The 20,841-nt window shown below is 40.2% G+C and overlaps 2 protein-coding genes across 3 annotated transcripts in view; one reads left to right on the top strand and one right to left on the bottom strand.

Annotated features, from left to right (window-relative positions):
• Window positions 1-4,989: 4,989 nt before the first annotated feature.
• Window positions 4,990-15,392, bottom strand: LOC139455674 (uncharacterized). The gene is made up of 4 exons (XM_071237230.1): window positions 15,256-15,392; window positions 5,870-5,928; window positions 5,477-5,532; window positions 4,990-5,136 (listed from the first exon to the last, which is right to left on the bottom strand). Exons 1-4 carry the CDS (start codon window positions 15,344-15,346, stop codon window positions 5,022-5,024), a joined length of 321 nt encoding a protein of 106 aa, XP_071093331.1. The 5' UTR covers window positions 15,347-15,392; the 3' UTR covers window positions 4,990-5,021.
• A 325-nt stretch (window positions 15,393-15,717) lies between these two features.
• The window catches only part of LOC139456406 (NAD(+) hydrolase SARM1-like), a 34,840-nt gene continuing 29,716 nt past the window's right edge, over window positions 15,718-20,841 (top strand). The window contains exons 1-2 of one of the 2 annotated variants that reach the window (XM_071238103.1): window positions 15,718-15,925; window positions 18,748-20,297. In XM_071238103.1, the coding sequence (XP_071094204.1) occupies window positions 15,856-15,925; window positions 18,748-20,297 (1,620 nt within the window). In that variant the 5' untranslated portion in view covers window positions 15,718-15,855. Of the gene's footprint in view, window positions 15,926-17,036; window positions 17,092-18,747; window positions 20,298-20,841 lie in introns of those variants that run through there. The other variant, XM_071238104.1, reaches the window with a different exon arrangement.

The following is a 20,841-nucleotide window of genomic DNA, read 5'->3' on the forward strand; positions in this document are numbered from 1 at the left end:
CACGTGTCACCCACTCATACACTCAACCTGAGATCAGGTTCCACAATGTAACACGTGTCACCCACTCATACACTCAACCTGAGATCAGGTTCCACATTGTAACACGTGTCACCCACTCATACACTCCATCTGAGATCAGGTTCCACAATGTAACACGTGTCACCCACTCATACACTCCATCTGAGATCAGGTTCCACATATTAACACGTGTCACCCACTCATACACTCCATCTGAGACCAGGTTCCACATTGTAACACGTGTCACCCACTCATACACTCCTTCTGAGATCAGGTTCCACAATGTAACACGTGTCACCCACTCATACACTCCTTCTGAGATCAGGTTCCACAATGTGACACGTGTCACCCACTCATACACTCCTTCTGAGATCAGGTTCCACCATATGCAGACATGGAGCTATTGATATGCCGAATGGTTTGTTGTACGTTGAAGTGACCTTTGAACGTTGACTGCAAAACGAAAGTAATGTCAAACAACTCGGGTGAATGGGGACGTTCAAGTTGGCGTCCTGTGCGTCCATACGGATTAACAAATCTCCTAGTTCCGTAGTTTCTTCTTGTGCATTTTAAGATGGATGATCATGCGTATGTCCAAGGTGTCCAGGAAGATTCGGGAATACAAACCTTAGGTGGTGTCTGATTCCTTCAATGCCTGAAAAGCTTCCTTGACTTGTGGTACCTGTATTGCCAAGTCTGGTTTCAAGATGAAAGAACATTATTTAAAAGATCAAATCAGGCTAGTCGAAGGCTATAGCTTCCAAGAACGGTAACATGTTGTTGAACTATATGAAATGGACATATATGATAGTACAAGAGAGATAGTTCTATGGATATACAACTTCTTAATTACAAATTAATGTGGCGTTTAGTGTAGTGTAGACACCGTTATCAAGCAAGTGATGTACAGAAATGTGAAGTAGGAAGCTCATAAACATGTGGATAATTGATGAATGTACAAGGCTGAATAATGGTTGATAGATGTTCATACAAGGCTGAATAATGGTTTAATTGATGTTCATACAAGGCTGAATTATGATAGATGTTCATACAAGGCTGAATAATGGTTGATTGGTGTTCATACAAGGCTGAATGATGATAGATAGATGTTCATACAAGGCTGAATAATGGTTGATTGATGTTCATACAAGGCTGACTGATGGTAGATAGATGTTCATACAAGGCTGAATGATGATAGATAGATGTTCATTCAAGGCTGAATGATGGTAGATTGATGTTCATACAAGGCTGAATGATGATAGATTGATGTTCATACAAGGCTGAATGATGATAGATTGATGTTCATACAAGGCTGAATGATGATAGATAGATGTGCATACAAGGCTGAATGATGATAGATAAATGTTCATACAAGGCTGAATGATGATAGATTGATGTTCATACAAGGCTGAATGATGATAGATTGATGTTCATACAAGGCTGAATGATGATAGATTGATGTTCATACAAGGCTGGATGATGGTAGATTGATGTTCATACAAGGCTGAATAATGGTTGATTGATGTTCATACAAGGCTGAATGATGATAGACTGATGTTCATACAAGGCTGAATAATGGTTGATTGATGTTCATACAAGGCTGAATGATGATAGATTGATGTTCATACAAGGCTGAATGATGATAGATAGATGTGCATACAAGGCTGAATGATGATAGATAAATGTTCATACAAGGCTGAATGATGATAGATTGATGTTCATACAAGGCTGAATGATGATAGATTGATGTTCATACAAGGCTGGATGATGGTAGATTGATGTTCATACAAGGCTGAATAATGGTTGATTGATGTTCATACAAGGCTGAATGATGATAGACTGATGTTCATACAAGGCTGAATAATGGTTGATTGATGTTCATACAAGGCTGAATGATGATAGATAGATGTTCATACAAGGCTGAATGGTGATAGATTGATGTTCATACAAAGCTGAATGATGATAGATTGATGTTCATACAAGGCTGAATGATGGTAGATTGATGTTCATACAAGGCTGAATAATGGTTGATTGATGTTTATACAAGGCTGAATGATGATAGACTGATGTTCATACAAGGCTGAATAATGGTTGATTGATGTTCATACAAGGCTGAATGATAGATGTTCATACAAGGCTGAATGGTGATAGATTGATGTTCATACAAGGCTGAATGATGGTAGATTGATGTTCATACAAGGCTGAATGGTGATAGATTGATGTTCATACAAGGCTGAATGATGATAGATAGATGTTCATACAAGCCTGAATGATGATAGATTGATGTTCATACAAGGCTGAATGATGATAGATTGATGTTCATACAAGGCTGAATGATGATAGATTGATGTTCATACAAGGCTGAATGATGATACATTGATGTTCACAGAAGGCTGAATGATGATAGATAGATGTTCACAGAAGGCTGAATGATGATAGATTGATGCTTATGCAATTGAAGGATGAAGTATGAAGGCTGATGAAGTACATATTAGAACAAATAGGATTAACAAGGCCTGATAGTAAAACAATACAGTGATTGGCATGGACAAGTTGATTGGAAGCCAATATTAAGATGAGAGTGAGTGAGTATTGTTTTACACCACTTTTAGCAATATTCAAGCACTATCACGGTAGGGGACACCACAAAGGGGCTTCACACATTGTACCAATGTGGGGGAATTGAATTCGGTGTGATCAGCGAACGTTTAACTATTGGCTACTCCATCGCCATTTAGGATTAGAAGGATTAAGATATATTTTTGAGAGGTCTTATTCACTGGGAATATTTTTTGTTATTTGAAAGATGCCATGTTTGCTTGGTTGGTCGGTTGGTTGTTTTACACCGCACTAAGCAATATTCAAACTATATGACAGCGGTCTGTAAATAATCGAGTCTGGACCAGACAATCCAGTGATTGATATCTATGACATGCATCAACAAAGTCAGCGGGTCTGACCACCCGATCTCGTTAGTCGCCTCTTATGACAAACATAGTCACCTTTTACGGCAAGCATGGGTTGCTGAAGACCTATTCATAGTCGCCTTTTACGGCAAACCTGGATTGCTGAAGACCTATACTACCCCGGACCTTCACGGGTCTGCCATGTTTGCAGTGTTCATCAAGTTGGTCTCATATGCACTATTTGGTGTGTGGACTACTTTCATTGGCTGGAATAACAAAATGGACGTGCTTTTAAAAAATAAATAAATAAATATAACAAGTCACTGTTGCTCACCAAATACATTGAAAGTGAGCTGAACGCTAAATTCTTGATGCTGATCCTGTGTATCGTTAATGCCAAATTGAAACGTAAAATATATGAAACACACAAGTCATATCAATATCCAAGGAGAGGGGTGCACCAAAAGGAGAGCGCAGGGCATCAAGGGAGTGTGAAAACTCTACTGTGTCATAAGTCTGCATGTTGTCCTGCTGATGTGTGACATGACCTTGTCATGTCAAAGAATGCATTGAAATTTCCATAAGTGCAAAGATATTGCCCCATACCATTACACTTCAACAGCCAAATGGCGCATGCTGAAAAAAGTATTATAGCATCAACTAACGCTCATGTGGTCGTGACGGGCTCACGCCATTGGTGGAATCTTGACTCAGCACAATGACGCAGTCGACTAAAGTGGCTTAAGTTATATTAGATGTTCCCTGCTTTCAGCATTCCAATGGCATGTAAAGGTTTGTTTCTGACAGGTGTGACATCCTGATTTCGATGAATATATGTTAAAATATAATGGTTTTCTCAATTGGGAAAGTTCACTGGAAATGTTGCAGTCAAATGTGTGTCATTGTCACACTACGCCGTCCATGTTAATAGCTGTTTAAGCAAGTTGGGCTGGGCAAGCACTTTGAAGAAAATCAGCGGAAACCTTGGAAGATGAGTAAAGGAACATCGTGCCACCACTGTTCGGGGCCTAACCATAATACGTCTTGATGCTTTATTGTGCACTTGGTTTCTATCAGCATTTGTTGGAAGACATCAAGTAAGGAAAGTGTGGCTCTGAAGCTGTGTCTCTGTTTGAAGTGAGACGAAAACATGATCTCAATGCAATATTCATTAATTCTATGTTTTCAACAGTTTCATAAATGGTCAAAGTTGAATGCAGATGATTTTGCCTAAAAGACACTTTATGATCATTATTATCTCCACAAAGATTGAGCTGGACCACTTAGGCTACCTGTGACATATAGATCCAGATGACATTAGCATGGTCAGATTGCTAACTTTTTAAAGTTTATATGTTGGCGGTTTCTTTAACAAAATAGTGCCGTGGTGCTGTAGCCAACAAAGGAGAAGTAGACAACACTTTAAGATGTCAACGACTGCCATTTAACAAAATTTGCTTTCAGAGCATTGATATTCAAATACATTCTGCTTATATTCAGAAGGAAAGTTTTGACATATGTAACAAGTATCAAATTAAAAAAATATGTTTTAATCTTCAACAATAAATGTATTATTGTACAACATTGTTGCCATGTAGATCAGTTAACTCTATGATATGTAATGTTTCAACTCTAGATTCTGTTTATGTAGCTACCATGACAACAAGGGGTACTGGTGCAATTATTCACAGACATATCACTATTTTCATAGTGTCCACATTCTGTTAAACAACCTAAACAAAGTAGAGAAAGTTTGTTATTTTCTGTTACTTTAATGCAGAAGGAACTGACTTAAATATTTCTTGCACTTATGGAGGGATAAACATAGAACCTTGTGCGCTCACTTTCTAGGAAGCAGTGTTTTAGGTTTGTACCTCCATAAACACAAACATATTGAAATCAGTTTTAATATTTAAATACATCAGCAATAATAATTCACAGGCTGCTTATGGAATTATCAACATCACTAAAACAATGTTGACAATACGTTGAAGATGTTACAACTTGTAATACACCACAGTCCAACTAAATCCTTCACACAACGCAAAAGTCAACACAAAAAAAATAAACTGAATTATTTATTCAATTTCTTTTTGTTTACAGAGCTCCCTGAATCAACAGGTTTGAAAATTGTGAATGATTTGGGTTCAATAGCACTGGCTTTCTTCGATATTTCTTGCTCAATATTGTGTTGAATGTCCCTTTGTAGGCACTGAAACATACACCATGAACATGTCACTATTAGTTGTATGGGTGATTGTAAGAATAAATGTATATTTTGTGTCTGTTTCTTATAAGGCAACTCATTCAATATTTCTCAGTTTCCAGATTCAACCCAACCATCTGAGAGCCACAATAATAAGATAAAAAGCTTTAACTTATTTATTTATTTTATTTTTTTAAAATTTTGATTAATGCTTATAAATTAGAAGCAAAAAATTACACAAAGGCATGGATGGTCAGCAGGTTCATTCAGGGTGCAATGAATGCATATACACACTGAAATCTACATGTGTCAAGAAAGGAGATGGAGTCCTCAAAGTGGCTATTACCTGACTGAAATGGGTCTGTTTGATGTTAGAGGACAGTATGATACCAATGTAACGTTCTTAAAAATCAAAACACATTTGTTATGGTTTCTGAAAAATCAGACAATAGTTATCATTATTAACAATTCAAAGAACTACCCCTTTTACATCATTGCCTAAATCCTGTATTTTGGCTATCATTATACAATGAAAATCCTCTTAACCTGTTAACTGTCAAATATTCATAAATAGTTATGCCACAAATAGTATCTCCCTTCCCTGGTGTCATCATTGGTTGGAATAAACAGGTCAATACAGAGGCTCACTTGACTTTGTCAGGTGAACTAAAAACTTAAGCTGTTTTTCACAATCATCATCAACATCATCAAAAAGATGGCATACAATGTTTTTATATACCTTTTTCCACTTTTTTTCCTCAAGAAGTTTTGTCTTCTTTGGTGCTATGTCAATTCTGCCTGAAATGTAATAAAAATACTACATAATTGTATTCTGTACATACAGACATAAAGTCTCGGCCAGATGAAATATTGATTCATATTCAGATGGCTTTGGACAAATACTCCATTCTATTAATATTCTTTCTGGAAAAACCATGATAAGATAGTTCTGAAAATTAACAATTTAGACGACAGCTCATAATAACGTACCTGTGTATTTAAATAATTATGAAGCACTCAGATGGAAGCAAATCACACTATAATACTTATGTAACATATGATTAATATACTATTTTTAACAACAAAATGATTTTAAAAAGTTTATATAGATTCCCTCATAAGAGGTGAGGTGAGGTGAAATTGGGCTTACGTCACGTTCCCCCTCATGAGCAGGAACTTGCATGTGAAATTTAATTTCATTAGTCAAGCAGATTCAGAGAAGATATTAAAGAGCATGGTAGACATGCACAGGTAAGAGTTAAAGGGGGTTACAGTAAAGAATGAGTAAATAAGGCAAGAACTGAAAACAGTCACTTGAAATCACAAGTATGCATGAAGGACAGAGTATTCAATCATTTGTTTGGTGATTTGGTGGCAGAAAAGTGTTGGAGGAAATGCAATAACGATAACGTGAATCATAGTAAGGAACAAGGCCTATGTGGCGCTTTTGATGCCACGAGGGAGAGTTGGCTTTGTAATCTTATCTGAGCAAATGTAATGAGTGAATTAGGCTTGGGTCACATGACATGTTTACATCATCCAATATATTCAACACCAAACAAATTGTTCCTGTTAAGACAAGAGCATTTATTCGCACATTCCCATGCTTCATAATGCTCGAGAAGAGGGTACAATGCCCTTAGAACCCCTACACAGATCTTATTCATCTTTGCCATTACAAATCTGCTTGATTCAGTGTTAAGATGTATTCAGACAGCAACATCAATTAATGAACATCTTATGAACCGCTTTTCTGTGCAGTCAATCAGCAACAGCAATGTCCGGCATCGAGTGACCATTCCTATCGGCAGGCAGTGAGAGAGTGAAGTATGTGGGAAGTCCAGGTATCACTGCAGTAATACAACTTAAGTGAAGTTAAAGAACTAGAACTGACATACCAAGTTAATGCGTGCAGCACGTTACTGGGCGAGGACGGTGTCCGTGCGCAAGAAGCAGCCCTCCAGAATGGTGTGAATGAAGTATCGCAGTGCACACACCGGACATACAAGTACCTGTACATCTTCAGCCCCAACTAATGAAGAGAGGGGTGGGAAGGTGAAGGATCTTGGTTGATTCTTGGCTATAAAGTCCCATGACAGCCCAAGATGAATGGCTCCATATCTAAAACAGGAGATGTCCAGAACATGTTGCTTGCTCACCCATGCCACCTCTCAGCAGGGTAAGTACCAAGTTTAAGGTCCCACGCCGAGGGACTGAACATGATCTCCTAGTCTACTAGACGAAAAGAGCTTAACAATGCTCTGAGCTCAGGAATCTTGGTCATCTTTCAATCTTCCGGAACGGTCAAAACGGAGTTAAGGGCCACATGAGAGGCCATGATGGTGCTGCCCTTCAGACAACGATTGTGGCAGAGAAAAGAAGGAATTCACCCAAGAACTCATGCTATGCAGAAGTGGGGTCCTGGTGTTTCTCATTGCAAACTATCGCGCCACTTAGCATCATAAAGGCCCAAGGTAGAAGGTCTGTGCGACAAGGGGAGTGCCCTTGGCGCTGAGGGCTCTTCGTAGATGAAACAAGAGTGAAGATGTGATCAATCTGGAGACAGGTGTGGCCAGTTGCTGTGAGGGTGGATCAGCAGGTTTGGCCAATCTGGTAGCTCAAGGTGGTCCCCGAGATCCACGAACCAGCCCCTCGCAGGCCACCAAGGCATTACCAAAGTCAGAGGTCTTTGAAGGACTCTGCTAAGGAGAGGAAAGCTTATGCTCTTAGCCCTTACTACGGGCCCCTGAATGCATCCACCTCCCAAGTCTGCGGGTCTGGGATCAGGGGAGACAAAAGGTGCAAACTGGGAGTTCTGGCAAGTGGTAACAAAGGTCATGGCGGGATGACCTTAGCGCTGCCACATGAGATGAAAGACCCTCGAGAGGAAGCTTCCATTCTGAGTTAGCTGGGAGCGTGACTTTTTGAGCAAATGAGTCTTATACTATAGGGATTCTATTTTAATTGGGTTTTTCAGAATGTAAATTAGCTCATAATTGTGTTTCGGAAATTAGCTCCGTTGTATGCATGCTGAAAAAGCTTTATTGGGTATTTACAGGTGCTGTACATTTGAGTTTTTCCTTCAATGCATGCGTTTTTGTACGGAAGATAATTGAAAGTAATTGGGTTTTAAAATTTTGGGGAGTATTTTACGCAAATATGCAGCTTATCTGTAGCTCTGCTTACCACTGACAAAGTGTAAACGTCTTTTGAAGAGGTAGCAGACGTTAGATGAGGATGTCGATAAGACTGTAAACTGTAAAAGTCAACATCGGGGGGGTCTTCGATCATGTCATTCCTTGACAAGACGTGGAAAAGTGTTCGTATGCGAACTAATGCCAAACCCCATGTAGACGAAATAAACCATCGTGGGAAGAATTATAGAATCGATGCTGTATCTAGTAGATAAAGCTGAATAGATATGATTTCTTGGGTTGAAAGATTGTACCGTACAAAGTAAGGTGATCGTTTCCATCCCCTGAGCGTTGTAAAAGCATTCCCGTTCTTATATCGAGGTGACGATGAAGCGTGGTGCCTCTCGACTACGCGTCTTGGCATCATAGGTCTACTGAAGTTAATGACTTGGTCACATTGATGTACTACGATAGGCACCTGGTCGAGTGGTTGCAGCATCAAGTACAAGTAAGCATGCAAACCAATCAGTAGAAATACACTGCATGGCTCCCAGTAGGTTAGCTGACCTAATTCCTGTTGGATTTACAGTCAGAGAGTTCTCCTTCAGCCACAGAGTCAACCGGGAGGTCATCTCTCCTAAAGCGGGGCGTTTTAAATGACAGGGTTAAGGAGAGCCTCGCAAAATCCTCCTTCAGTTCCATTATGAGAATGATCAGCCATCCAGTTGCCAACTTGATTCAGACCAAGATGTCTTTTAGTTTAGAAGGTTTCCTCTGGGGAATCCGAACGATGGTCAACGTTCCCAATGACGTACGGGTAAGTGGCAACGCGTCAGGATATAGGACAGGACGAGGCAAGAGAATAATGGATTACCCAAGCCAAATAAAAGAATTCAGAACGCAAAACACGAAATCGTGGATATGTGGCAAATTCAAAATGGCAGATGGAACAACAATATGCCCGTAATATTACCATGACTAGAGCCCCAAATAGGCAGAAAAACGTTAAAATATACGTATGGGAATACCTTAAAAGGCACAACCTATAAACACATCACAATATAAGAGCAAACAATGTTGAAATAAATAAGCAGGAAGCTGCAAATCAGGAGCATTAATCCCAAAATACACGTCCGTCAGTCTAGGCTGACAAACTCTTATGTAACGCCATCGCTTCCAGGTCACGTGCCGACTGTGTAAGGGTACTTACTGCCAGTCAACTGGTTGGAACAACTTTTCAGCAGCTGAATCTATCACAGATCGTCTTTTTGTCAGAAACAACAGTAAATGCATTAAGGAGTAATGCAGGATAAGTTAAAAAATGTACTATATGTATATTAGTTTGCTACTAATAATACTGTTAGCCTCATGAATTAACTCAAAAAAATAATGTTGAAAATAACCTTTTCAAAAACGGGAGCTTTCTACAAAATTCACCGCCATAGGCTAAATTTGACACCCAATATTGAAAACTCGAAACATCGCTGGGCTTATTCAATAACATTATGTGCAGAGATGACAGATCACAGAGAGGTGCTCAGGCTCATTGAAACAAATGAAAAACGCCAGTGTATCAAATGATAGGCGCTGCTCCCAGTGATGTATGTCCGCTTAGTAACACCATCCTACTGAGATCGCTCAGCTAGTAGCTTAGAGACTGAGACTTGCCTCCTGTCAGCAGTCTGACAGAATACTAGCTAATAATATACACCTCAAACTTCAGGACCCACATTATGAAGGAAAAATGCATGCCAGCGACCAGCTACCTGTCCTGACTCTGAACCAATCAGAACACTCCTACCAGATGCCCGTAACAGGTTAACAACATGTTAACATACAGTAGAAATGGAAAATGAACTACAAAACAGGCTCCGACTGCAGCTCTCACTTCACTGATTTCGTGTGTCTTATGGTTAGGTGGGTTAGGTGGGTTAAGTAACCCCCAGCTCTATCCTGAGACTTTGGATCCCTCTTTCTATCATTAAGGTTAGCTACCCATTTCCGAAAAAAACAACTTTACAATGCTCAGGGTTAGCTGTGAGTTAGGGTAAGGGTCAGCTATCTCATCTCTTTTCATAAATTAATCCAATGTAATCTGAGGAAAATCAGTACAATTTTCATCCATGGTAAAAGTTTTGCAGAAAAAAATGGCTACTGCAGAAGTACATAAGTTAGACAATCGTGTGCTGAGCACTGATTATTTATGACAGCACCCGTGGCCTCATTGGGTCCTGATGACACTAAAGTTTGGGAGGTTAGTTCAACCCTCTATTCGGGAGGGAGTGAGGGACAGTTCCCCACACTGACATTTCCACACTCAGACAATACCACTAACTGACACACATTGAATATAAAGATGATATGAAACAGACAACATATAATTTATATCACAGTTTTATTTCAGTTGACAAACCTAGTAGAAGCCTAGATATTTACTTATCCTGCTTTACTCCTTAATGCATTTACTGCTTGTTCTTGACAGAGAGAAAGAGCTGTGTGATGTCTTGCTGAAGAAGCAGTTGCTTCACTAGCTGAGTGGCTAACCCTATGACACAGCTCCCATGTGAGCATGGAGCGGGTGATGCCACGCGTCATCACATTACTGCTAGACCGGATCATCTGAAGGCATCGTGGGGTAGATAAGCTGAGGTGTTAACTTGACCATTGAAATACGAAAGACAATTAATCTCTCGAAAACAAAGGAATTAAGCCCCTACTACCAACATGATCTCTAAGCACCGACATCTTGAAAATGTTTGTGTAAACAACATGACAATATCAATTGGCCCGTTATTATCAGTGCTCATTTCCTTGTGTACCATGTTGCTTTTTAAACAACAGGAAGCAATCACAGTGGTCACTGTTTGTGACGTCACAGGAAACAGCTGATCACATGTTTTTGCAAAATGGCGAACTGAATAACTCGACCGGAATGTTTATTTGCCCCTGTCAATAAAGGTAGATACTTGTTCACTATCAATTTATGAACTTTGCAACATAATAGCTATTGGCGATTTTATCTGGGGATTATATATTATAGCTGTGGATTACATATATTGTTACACGTAAAGATTGTGGAGTTTATGAAGAACGATAAACTTTGAACATTCTATTGAAAACGTATTATCAGAAGTAGTAACATGCATAACATTTTTTAATAATGACAACATTGGTGTATAATAATAACTTTATTGATAATTTATAACAATAATGGCTCTAGTCGTGGCAACTTCCAAACTTTCGGGAAGTTGTAATCTATCGGACCGTCATTCAGGCGATGTTTCTGACAGATATCGATCTGATAAATACTATCATGATATCGGATAAGCCGACCCCTTTCTACAGAATCTTTTTTCTGGTCCTCAAAATTCGGTTTATACGCGGTCATATACGGTATACAAATATAAAAAATATCTTGAATTTTGCAAGATTTTTTAACTTATCCTGCATTACTCCTTAATGCATCTTTATCCCACAGAATGTTGGAGGGCATACCTTCAGAATTGATCTTCAATAAATTTATCAAAAAAAGCTCCAGCCAATCAGCAAAGGCGATGTCCGGCATTGAGTGACCGTTCCTATTGCTAGGGAGGGATAGAGTTAGGTATCTATGAAGTCCAGGTATCAATGCAGCCATAGAAGTTAAATGAAGTTAAAGTCTAGAACTGACGTAACGAAACCTAATGCATGTAGCTTACTAATCTGGGGGGACACGGACCGGAGAGGTTGCAAGGCCGGTTCATGACATGTGGAAACGTCAGTGGCATCTTGTTGTGGTGACCTTTTGGGCAACCACCAAAAGGGCCAAAGCTGTGTACACTTCCACATCTTCTAAGGCAACATGGTGGTTCAGAAGGAAGTCTTCTATATAACAGCACATTCCTCAGGTGGAGGTAGGAAGCTTGGCCATGTGAGTAAATAGCCTCAGGGGCGAGGAAATTCCAAACAGGAACACCGCCCATTGACAGTATGTAAGTAAGCGTCCTTGATATCCAGGCTGATCAGTAAGTCGTGAGCCTGTAACTTGGACCTGAGCAGTCTGAGTGTGGTCAACCGGAAGTACGGTGGACGTACCAGGTAGCACTTGTTGAATGTGACCAAATTGTGTATCATGCGGAATTGGTCCGAGCCCTTCTTGGGGACAAGGAATATTGGCGAATAGAAGCCAGGTGTTAAGGCTTGGGAGTGGATATTCTCAATGGCCTCTTTGAACAGCAGCGTGTCAACGTTGGAGTTTTTTGCCAGTAACGCCCGAGTCTCCCACCTATGGGGGTCTCGACAATGAGAACGACAGGGAGTCCAAAGCGGTTAGGATTATCCTCCAAGAGGTCCTGTATGAATACTCTGGAGGTGGAAGCCATGACAGAGAGGGGCTTTAGGAAGCGCCAAAGTTCCGTCTCCACATACGCCAACTTGGTATCGGAGACACAAATGGTGGTGGAATGGTTCGACCCTGTCATGTGATGGAGGTGTTAATCTAGATACTGGGCATGATCTGCAAGGTCTAGTGAGTGAATAGGGAAATCCATCTTCGGATACATTGGTGCCTTGAATGAGGGTGTAAGAGAGAGCTTAGTGAAGTCCTCATCTAGGCCGGCGACCATGTCTTTGATGATAGGATCAGGTGGGATGGATGTAGGATCTGACCAGTATGTGTCCTTTCTGTCAATGCCTAACCCTGAAAGAAGTGTTGAGAAAGGGCGCCTGGTGAGGTAGAACCGTGAGATAAGGTGAAGGAACAGTAGAGGCACCAGGATAGCTGGTATATTTGTGGGACAGATGCACTCAGGTTGGTAGGTGCCACGCCTGGTGTCATTATAACAGAGGTGAGGGGGTGGACATCGGCGCTTGTGAAGAGGCCATAATGGAGGCGGTAGACAGGAGTGGATGCAGCTATCATAAAAGTGGAGACGGGCGGTACATGTGGAGGCGTAGCAGGCTCGGAGGTGTCAGACTTTTTGTGGCGACGGAGTTTCCGGGCCTGTTGGGACTGTCCTTTGATTGACGTTTGGGTATATTTTGCGAAAGCTGTGGGGGAAAGTGGGAGGTGCAGAAGGAGGTGCAATTTAGCCACAATGGATGCAGACCCCACCAAGACTTATTACTGCGATACTTGCTACAACTTGACATGTATCTGCAATAATAGCAGAGTGTTATCAAAATGTCTTCCGTCTGATTATGTAAGCTATGTAGGTTTATGAGAAACAAGGTTAATCGAAACACTACCATTTTAATAAACAATATTATTGCAAAGATACAACAATAAATATACTACCAGGCAATACAAAGAATACAGAATGCAAAACATGAAAAAGCGTGTCCAATGTTCAAGATGGCTACTTGAAACAAGAAAACACTAGAGTTTGCTAACAGGTAAAGGATTCAGTGAAAAACTTAAGAGCTCAAAACACAGGGATTTCTTCCTTGGTTGACGTGGCATCACCACTTTTGTGTACACATGGGAGCTGTGTGATAGGGTTAGCCACTCAGCTAGTTGAAACAACTTCTTCTTCAGCAAGACCTCACACTGTCAAGAGTAAGTAGTAAATGCATTAAGGAGTAAACAGGATAAGTTAAAAATTTATAATAATATGAATATTAAAATTCATCTTCATTTGTCGAGTTCACTAAAATGTCACCAGATAGAAGATGTCACAGATCAACACAGATTCTAACCAAGTTATGCATGAAGTGAATTAGTGAGTTTTCTGCTGATTATTTTACAATATTCCAGCAATATCACTGTGTTTTAGGCATGACAAGCTCACCCTTTAAACACTAGGCAGCCCCACTGCCCCTATGCATGAAGAGCGAAGAGCATAGAGTGATTTCCTTCCATCATCGCCGGACTGGCATTTCGCTATCTGACATAATTTTTTCTTTTTTACTTTTATGCCAGTAGAAAGGTAAGAAAACAGATTGGAGATGATGTAAGGATCAAAAACGTAAAATTAAGCATACACTACCAATTTCCTCTAATAATAACTATTACCTTTGGTTTCATCAAGCACCAGTACTAAGCAAGCTCTTTGGGCAATTATCAAAATCACAAAACCTAATGATATCTGTGAGCATCACCCCGTGATTAAGATCACAAATCATATCTACAGTCAGACAACATGGTAGTCCATATTTATTTCTTTATCCTCTTTTAATTAGTGGTAAATGTGATAAAAACACATTCTGAAAAGATATCCTGAAAAATGTTTTGTGAGATGAAACATCCATGAGCAGTGGATTTTACTGGGTGCACTTTTGGGAGATTTCAATTATGGCCACGCGGAGGACTGAACACATTTCGGCAGCTTGAAGCTAAGCTAATTAAGCCAACACCTTACCGCAGGACCTATCACTTATCATTAGTGCTTGTTTATCAAGTCATCGGCACAAGATTTGTTTACCCTAATGCACATGCACAGTAGTCATTTTCTCTGCAAAATTGAAAATTTGATATAAAAAATTCAGACTTAAATTATATGAGATTTACTTGTTAAAAGAGATAGCTGGCCCATACCCTACCTCACTACTAACCCTAAGGATCATAAAGGGGTGCCTACACCCAAAGGATTATAAACTCATAAGTGTAGAAGAGAGAGGTGATGAGGTCCTACAGTCACAAGACATGACCCTACATCACGGCCGAGAACACCCCCTTCAAAAATCCTATTCAAACTATGGTGGCCGATTACCCTCGTATTTTGCTGAGATTTTTTTATAATTATTGTCAGTGCCACGAGTTTGTGACTGAAAGGTTGATATACCAATAACAGACCAGAAACCCGCTCATTTCGTATTTCGACTGTAGCGAGCTGACATTAAAAAATTACAGCTAATTACCGCTAAATAAAATGAAACATCCGGTAAACTGCATTGTTGCCAAATATCCGGTGAATATCCATGTGCGGCAATGTCTATACGCGAAAACCGATAACACGAGAGTATAGTGCGTTCTCTCGTTACAAAAGATAGGTTTCACTTATGTCATATAAACCTTTCTTTGGTCCTGTTTTCCGAACAGGTAGTCTGTGGTGTTTCTTGCTTTTGTGTGCTGATTGTGCGAACTTTTTCATCCCTTGAGCCATTTCAACACGAAGTTGAGCCAAGTACCATTGAACCGGAAGTAGTACCTGTATGTTATAGTTGAGCCAAAAGTTAGACGGGAACAATGATGCGAGAATGCAATGACTAATTTACCTTGTTAAGCATTGAAAATGATGATTAGATCTATTTTTAATACAAAGCAATTATGTTGTCCAAATCTATTTTAAGCGACTGAAATAATTACGGCGGCATTAATTCTTGTCCTCGCCATGTCTACCATGTCTTCTTTTTGTAACATCCCAACGGAAGAAACTACTTAAGTAAGGGGGCGTTCGCCTATGTCATTATTTTTAGGAAACCGTAAGACCGCTACTCTATGGTAGAATAATTTATTAGTACTACTTTTTAATTTTACCTAATTTCTTTGGAAATAGTGGCAGTGGTTAACAGTAGTTTACCAATATGAGAATATTTCAAGATGATTATTGACTACCTTTGATTCCTGATGGTATGGTCCATATGAACATAAACAAACCTGTGGACATGGGGTATGAAGTGCAGTAGGAACACACTAGATGCCTTTAGAAGGTGGATCGCTCATGTTATAATAGTTCTGAAAGGTAACCGTAGAACAGAATTGAAAGAGAGTAATTGGTGTATGAGTTGATAATATTGTGGTGTATTTGTATTCAACGTGACATTTGTACCAATTCATGATGCAGCCTAGTACAATACCACATAGAATTACTATGAATGTTGACATTGACATTGTCATATTATAGTCATAACGTAATATAATTCCACCACCCCACCCTCTCACCTGCGTGCAGGCTAAAACGCCACCTTAGCCAATCGTCACCGATTTCTCAGGCGAAAACGGCACCTCTGTTTTTAATAACGATAAGAAGGATTTATGTAGCAGTATATATGGTTTATTTACATGGTAGTCTAGTTGTCATCTTCATCACGTGTTTACAATATCTGTTCTGACAATCTTCTCGCATGCAACACATCAAATGGACATTGTGAATAATTGTGATTATGACAGCACCATGTTAGGCCCCTTAGATACAGGTTCAGCTTGACATTGAGTTAAAGTGAGTAAAGGTACTTAAAACGTATAATGTTTTCACAATAAGTTTGCTGTGCCTTCCAATCAGAGTTGGCGAGAAAGTTTGAAGCAAGGTCACCATGGTTATGAGTGGAAATAGTTCACCATATTATGCACCACTTTATATTAGGTTGGTGCAGGCATCAGTGGTATGGATCAGTAAAATTATAGAAAATAAAATTAGAATAACACATACTTAGCAATTAGATTTAACATTAATTACACCCATTACTGGTTATTTATTTGTCACATACTGTTCATATTTTTAAAGTTCTCAGAAAGATCAACATTTGTGTGGGTGTAACAATTAAAGGCCAGCAAATAGTTCTTCCAAGATGTCCAACAGTCAGTCATTATGTGGGTGTCCAAGTCCACCTTGTCCTGTACAAGAATATAGCTCCCTATAGTTCCTATTGTTGTCCGTCACAATTCGCGGAGCGTCTATGGGTTATTGGCATGCTGGAAACTGGCAGAAGTCAGTGTGCCAGGGCCAATATGTTCAATGTTTCACGATTGGTGATTAGCAGTCTATGGAACGGGTACCAACAACCAAAAGTTTGATGATCAACCGCGTTCTTGTCCCAGGTCAACAACAAGACTAGAGGATTGATTGATCTGACACCAGGCGGCAAAAACCATGAATCAGAGTGCTGCAAACTGGAGTACAAGTTACAGGTCAGACGATTAGAAGCGGAAGTGCCCAGGCCTTTCCCCCATTTAAACCTGTTTGGGACATGATAGAAAGACGTGTGTGTTAACGTCATGGGCTGTTGACCACGTTGGCTGAATTTGGTCAGGTGCTACAAGAGGAGTGGGACAGACTAGTGCAATGTTATTGCAATGGCCATCATGGCCATATATTCATAATATATTCTTTACAACTAATAAACAGCTGTCGGAGAAGTCTGTAGTTATAAATGATAACTTTGTCATATAGAGAATCTCACCCGAGTTAGTTGATAAAAGTGGGAAAACTCTGAGGCTTGCCGACCATTTTTTCCACTTTTATCAACGAGTGTTGATATATTTGATATCAAAAGTAACTCGGGTGAGATTTTATTTATCATCCAACACTATTCTTCCAACTTTTTCAGTTTGTAGGCAGTAATAAGTGTCTTAAGTGTAAAAAGTACTGCTAACAGCTTCAGTAGCAGAGCCATTAGTGATGTCATTTGATTGTGACGTCATGGTAACCAATGATGTCACAATGGTCTGCAAAGCATTGTGATGCAATTTCATTGCAGTGATATCTACAGTGTAGATATCGCTTGATCTCAGCAAAGCGATATCTCCTGTGAGAGCCAGTTTTGGATGATAAAGCAATTTACACACACACCCACAACACCCCTAGAGAAGGTCATGTAAATAGGGTGGAACATCACCTAACAAGCACTGGTAGGTAAGTCAGAGAATTTGTACATGATTCTGTTCACAGGAAGACAGTGTAAGCTGGAAAGTACTTGACCATTCTTTGTACAATATTTTGCCAAATGACCATGCCCTGGACATCCAGAGCACAATCCATGAAGCAGCAAAGTCTTTCCTCTCCAGATTAGCTTGGACTATTTCTGAAAAAGTAAACATGGAAAATCAGAATTCTCAACTTTATCCAGTCTCGGGAATGTTTACGAAATACTTTCATGACATTCTTTATCTTCACACGTCTTCAAGGCAACTTGGGATACTTCATAATACACTGAGTTGTATGACGATTCTGGTTTATTTCTACCACACTTTGCTTGATTATCAAATTCATCTGATTCCATTAATCCCTTCAGAGCATGTGGTAGTTTCACATGGTCACATTCTCTGTTGGCCTCTGTCTCCAAACGTTTAACAAATGCCAGGAGGAAATCCTTTGTTTCATTGTACACAGTCCACAAGTTGGTAATTAAAAAACTCTATTAAGGTAGCTGGAGGCAAGAGACTTTCTGCTTCAAAGTTGTACTGCATTGGGCATGTGTTTTCCCAAACTGGTTTTATAGTGCTAGCCTAATGGGATTTCCATCTTTTGGTAGGAATGGACAGGTAATGGAATCACTGACCTTCCGCCCCCCCGGCTAGAAGGGTCTGCTCACTAGACCTGGCACTGGGTAGTATATCAGTCATTGGACTGCATTAGACAACATTTGGGATCTAACATTAATATAGCTATATATTGGTGAGGTCAACTGTCCACAGATTTGGTAAACATGGTAAAGTCAAAATGGTCCATGACACATGTTTCTGGGAAATTCAGGCACAGGTGAGGATGTGGCTGCTTCTATTTGGCATGTATTGTAAACACCTTTCTTGTTCTTTTCTATACTTTATCATGATAATGTGTTTCAGGCTGTGATCCATGTGGTAGGGGTGTCGTAAAGTTCAACACACGGCCTCGCATAGCATACACAATGGCCTCCGTGGACAAGCCAGAGTCTGATCAACATGATGATGTTGTCACCACTGATGGTCAAAGTATACGTCGTCTACACTCAGCTTCAGGTTTCTCTCAGGAAGAGGATGGTGTCTTCTGTAAGAATGACCCTTACAAAGCCCTGCAGAGGTCCCAGTCAGATGCAGCACTCCTGCACTCCCCTCATGAATCACAGCCGAAGCTGTCCAACCTTGTCAGTATGGCAGAGAATTTCAATGGAGGCACAAATATATCTGAGTGTTCCAAAGTATACCTTGATTTGTCTCGAGCTGAGGCATTTGAGAAGGTGGAGCTCGGAGAGAGTCAAGGCAGAATGGTACGAGTATCATCTGGTCGATTTTTGGAAACAATATTGCAAGATGAAGAGCTCCAGACAGGAGATCTGAGTCATGTTTATAGCCAGCATTCTCTCTCCAGTGACAGCAAGTCAAGCCTTGGCTGCAGCACGAGTGAGGATGACATTTCAGGGAGAATTTCTACTTGTGTAGAGAAGACTTCTTCATCAGTGAAAGTGGTCAAGACAAGTCTAGGTCAGCCTAGTGAGCAGGCCAATAAACTTAAGGCCAATATGAAATCTAGTTTTCAGATATACTCTCATTCCTTGAAACAGAACATTCGCCAGCTGCAGATGGGATCTGTTCCAGAACAGATAAATGCCTTGCAAGAATTGAATGTACTCATAGCTCAAGCATGGTCAATGCAGATATATGGTCGAGACCTTGCTTATAGTCTGTGTGATATCCTGAGGACAGAACGCGCACTGGACATTATAGTCAATAACTGTGCATCCAGTAATAAGGAATTACGAACTGCTTCTGCATTTTTATTGGAACAAGTTCTCACAACAGGCAATAGAAAGCGTGTGGCTGAAGCTGGGTTAGAGACAGTAGTAAAGATGACTATTACAGCTAAAGGTGATTGTGAATTGGCTCGTACAAGTACAGGAATCCTAGAAAGCCTTTTTAAGACATCTGAAGAAACATGTACAAATGTTATCAAGCTTGGTGGTCTGGATGTTATTTTACATTGGTGTCGCTGTAATGACCGCTTGACCCTAAGACATTGTGCAATAGCCCTTGCCAACTTGGCCTTGTATGGTGGCCCAGAAAACCAACATCAAATGACCAAACGTAAGGTCCCTGAATGGTTGTTTCCATTAGCCTTTATTAATGATGACAGTGTCAGATACTATGCTTGTCTAGCAATTACGGTGCTGGTAGCAAACAAAGAGATTGAAGCTGCAGTAGAGGCATCTGGTACCCTAGGGTTGGTCAGTCCTTTCCTTACCAACCATAACCCAGCAGAGTTTGCCCAGATGGACACTTCACATCGTCAAGGGCGGTCACTAGGCTGGCTTCGTCGTCTTGTCCCAGTCCTGTCAAGTAAGAGGGAGGAGGCTCAAGCTCTAGCTGCCTTTCACTTTGCCATGGAAGCAGGAATCAAGGCTGAGCAAAACAAGAAGGAGGTAACTACCATTCAATCACTTCTGGCCTTTTTGCCATTATATTTTTGTTTTAACCATGGGTTTATTGGCATATATTACTTATATCTTACTTGAATTAAGATTCATAGATTCGGAAAATTCTTACTCCTGGAATATGAACATAAAAATTGTTATTGTCAGTCAACTGACATGACTTCTCTGCCTCTCTCGATATGTGATGGAAGTGGCATTTGGAAACTATTTATGCATTAAGGAATTTTTGTGTGTTGATGTTTAAGCAGTCCCCCTTGCATTTGGTTACACGAATTTGAGCTCAGTCACACCCGCAATTGTTTTTCTCAACTACACACTGCTGACAGATGTCACAGACAAATAACTGACATGCCTCCGGACATAGCTGGGGAATTTGTCTGACATAGGATTAGATTCCACTGATGCTCACTGTCACTCAGCATGAAGAAGGTGTCAAAAAGCTTGTGTACACGATAACTTGAGTCTTAGTTGACTTCTTTGAGATGCGTCACTTGCTAGATAACAGTGTTAGAACCTACATCGAAGGTCGCTC

This window comes from Haliotis cracherodii, unplaced genomic scaffold (assembly GCF_022045235.1).
Source record: "Haliotis cracherodii isolate W230 unplaced genomic scaffold, xgHalCrac1.p SCAF_11, whole genome shotgun sequence".
Lineage (NCBI taxonomy): Eukaryota > Metazoa > Mollusca > Gastropoda > Lepetellida > Haliotidae > Haliotis > Haliotis cracherodii.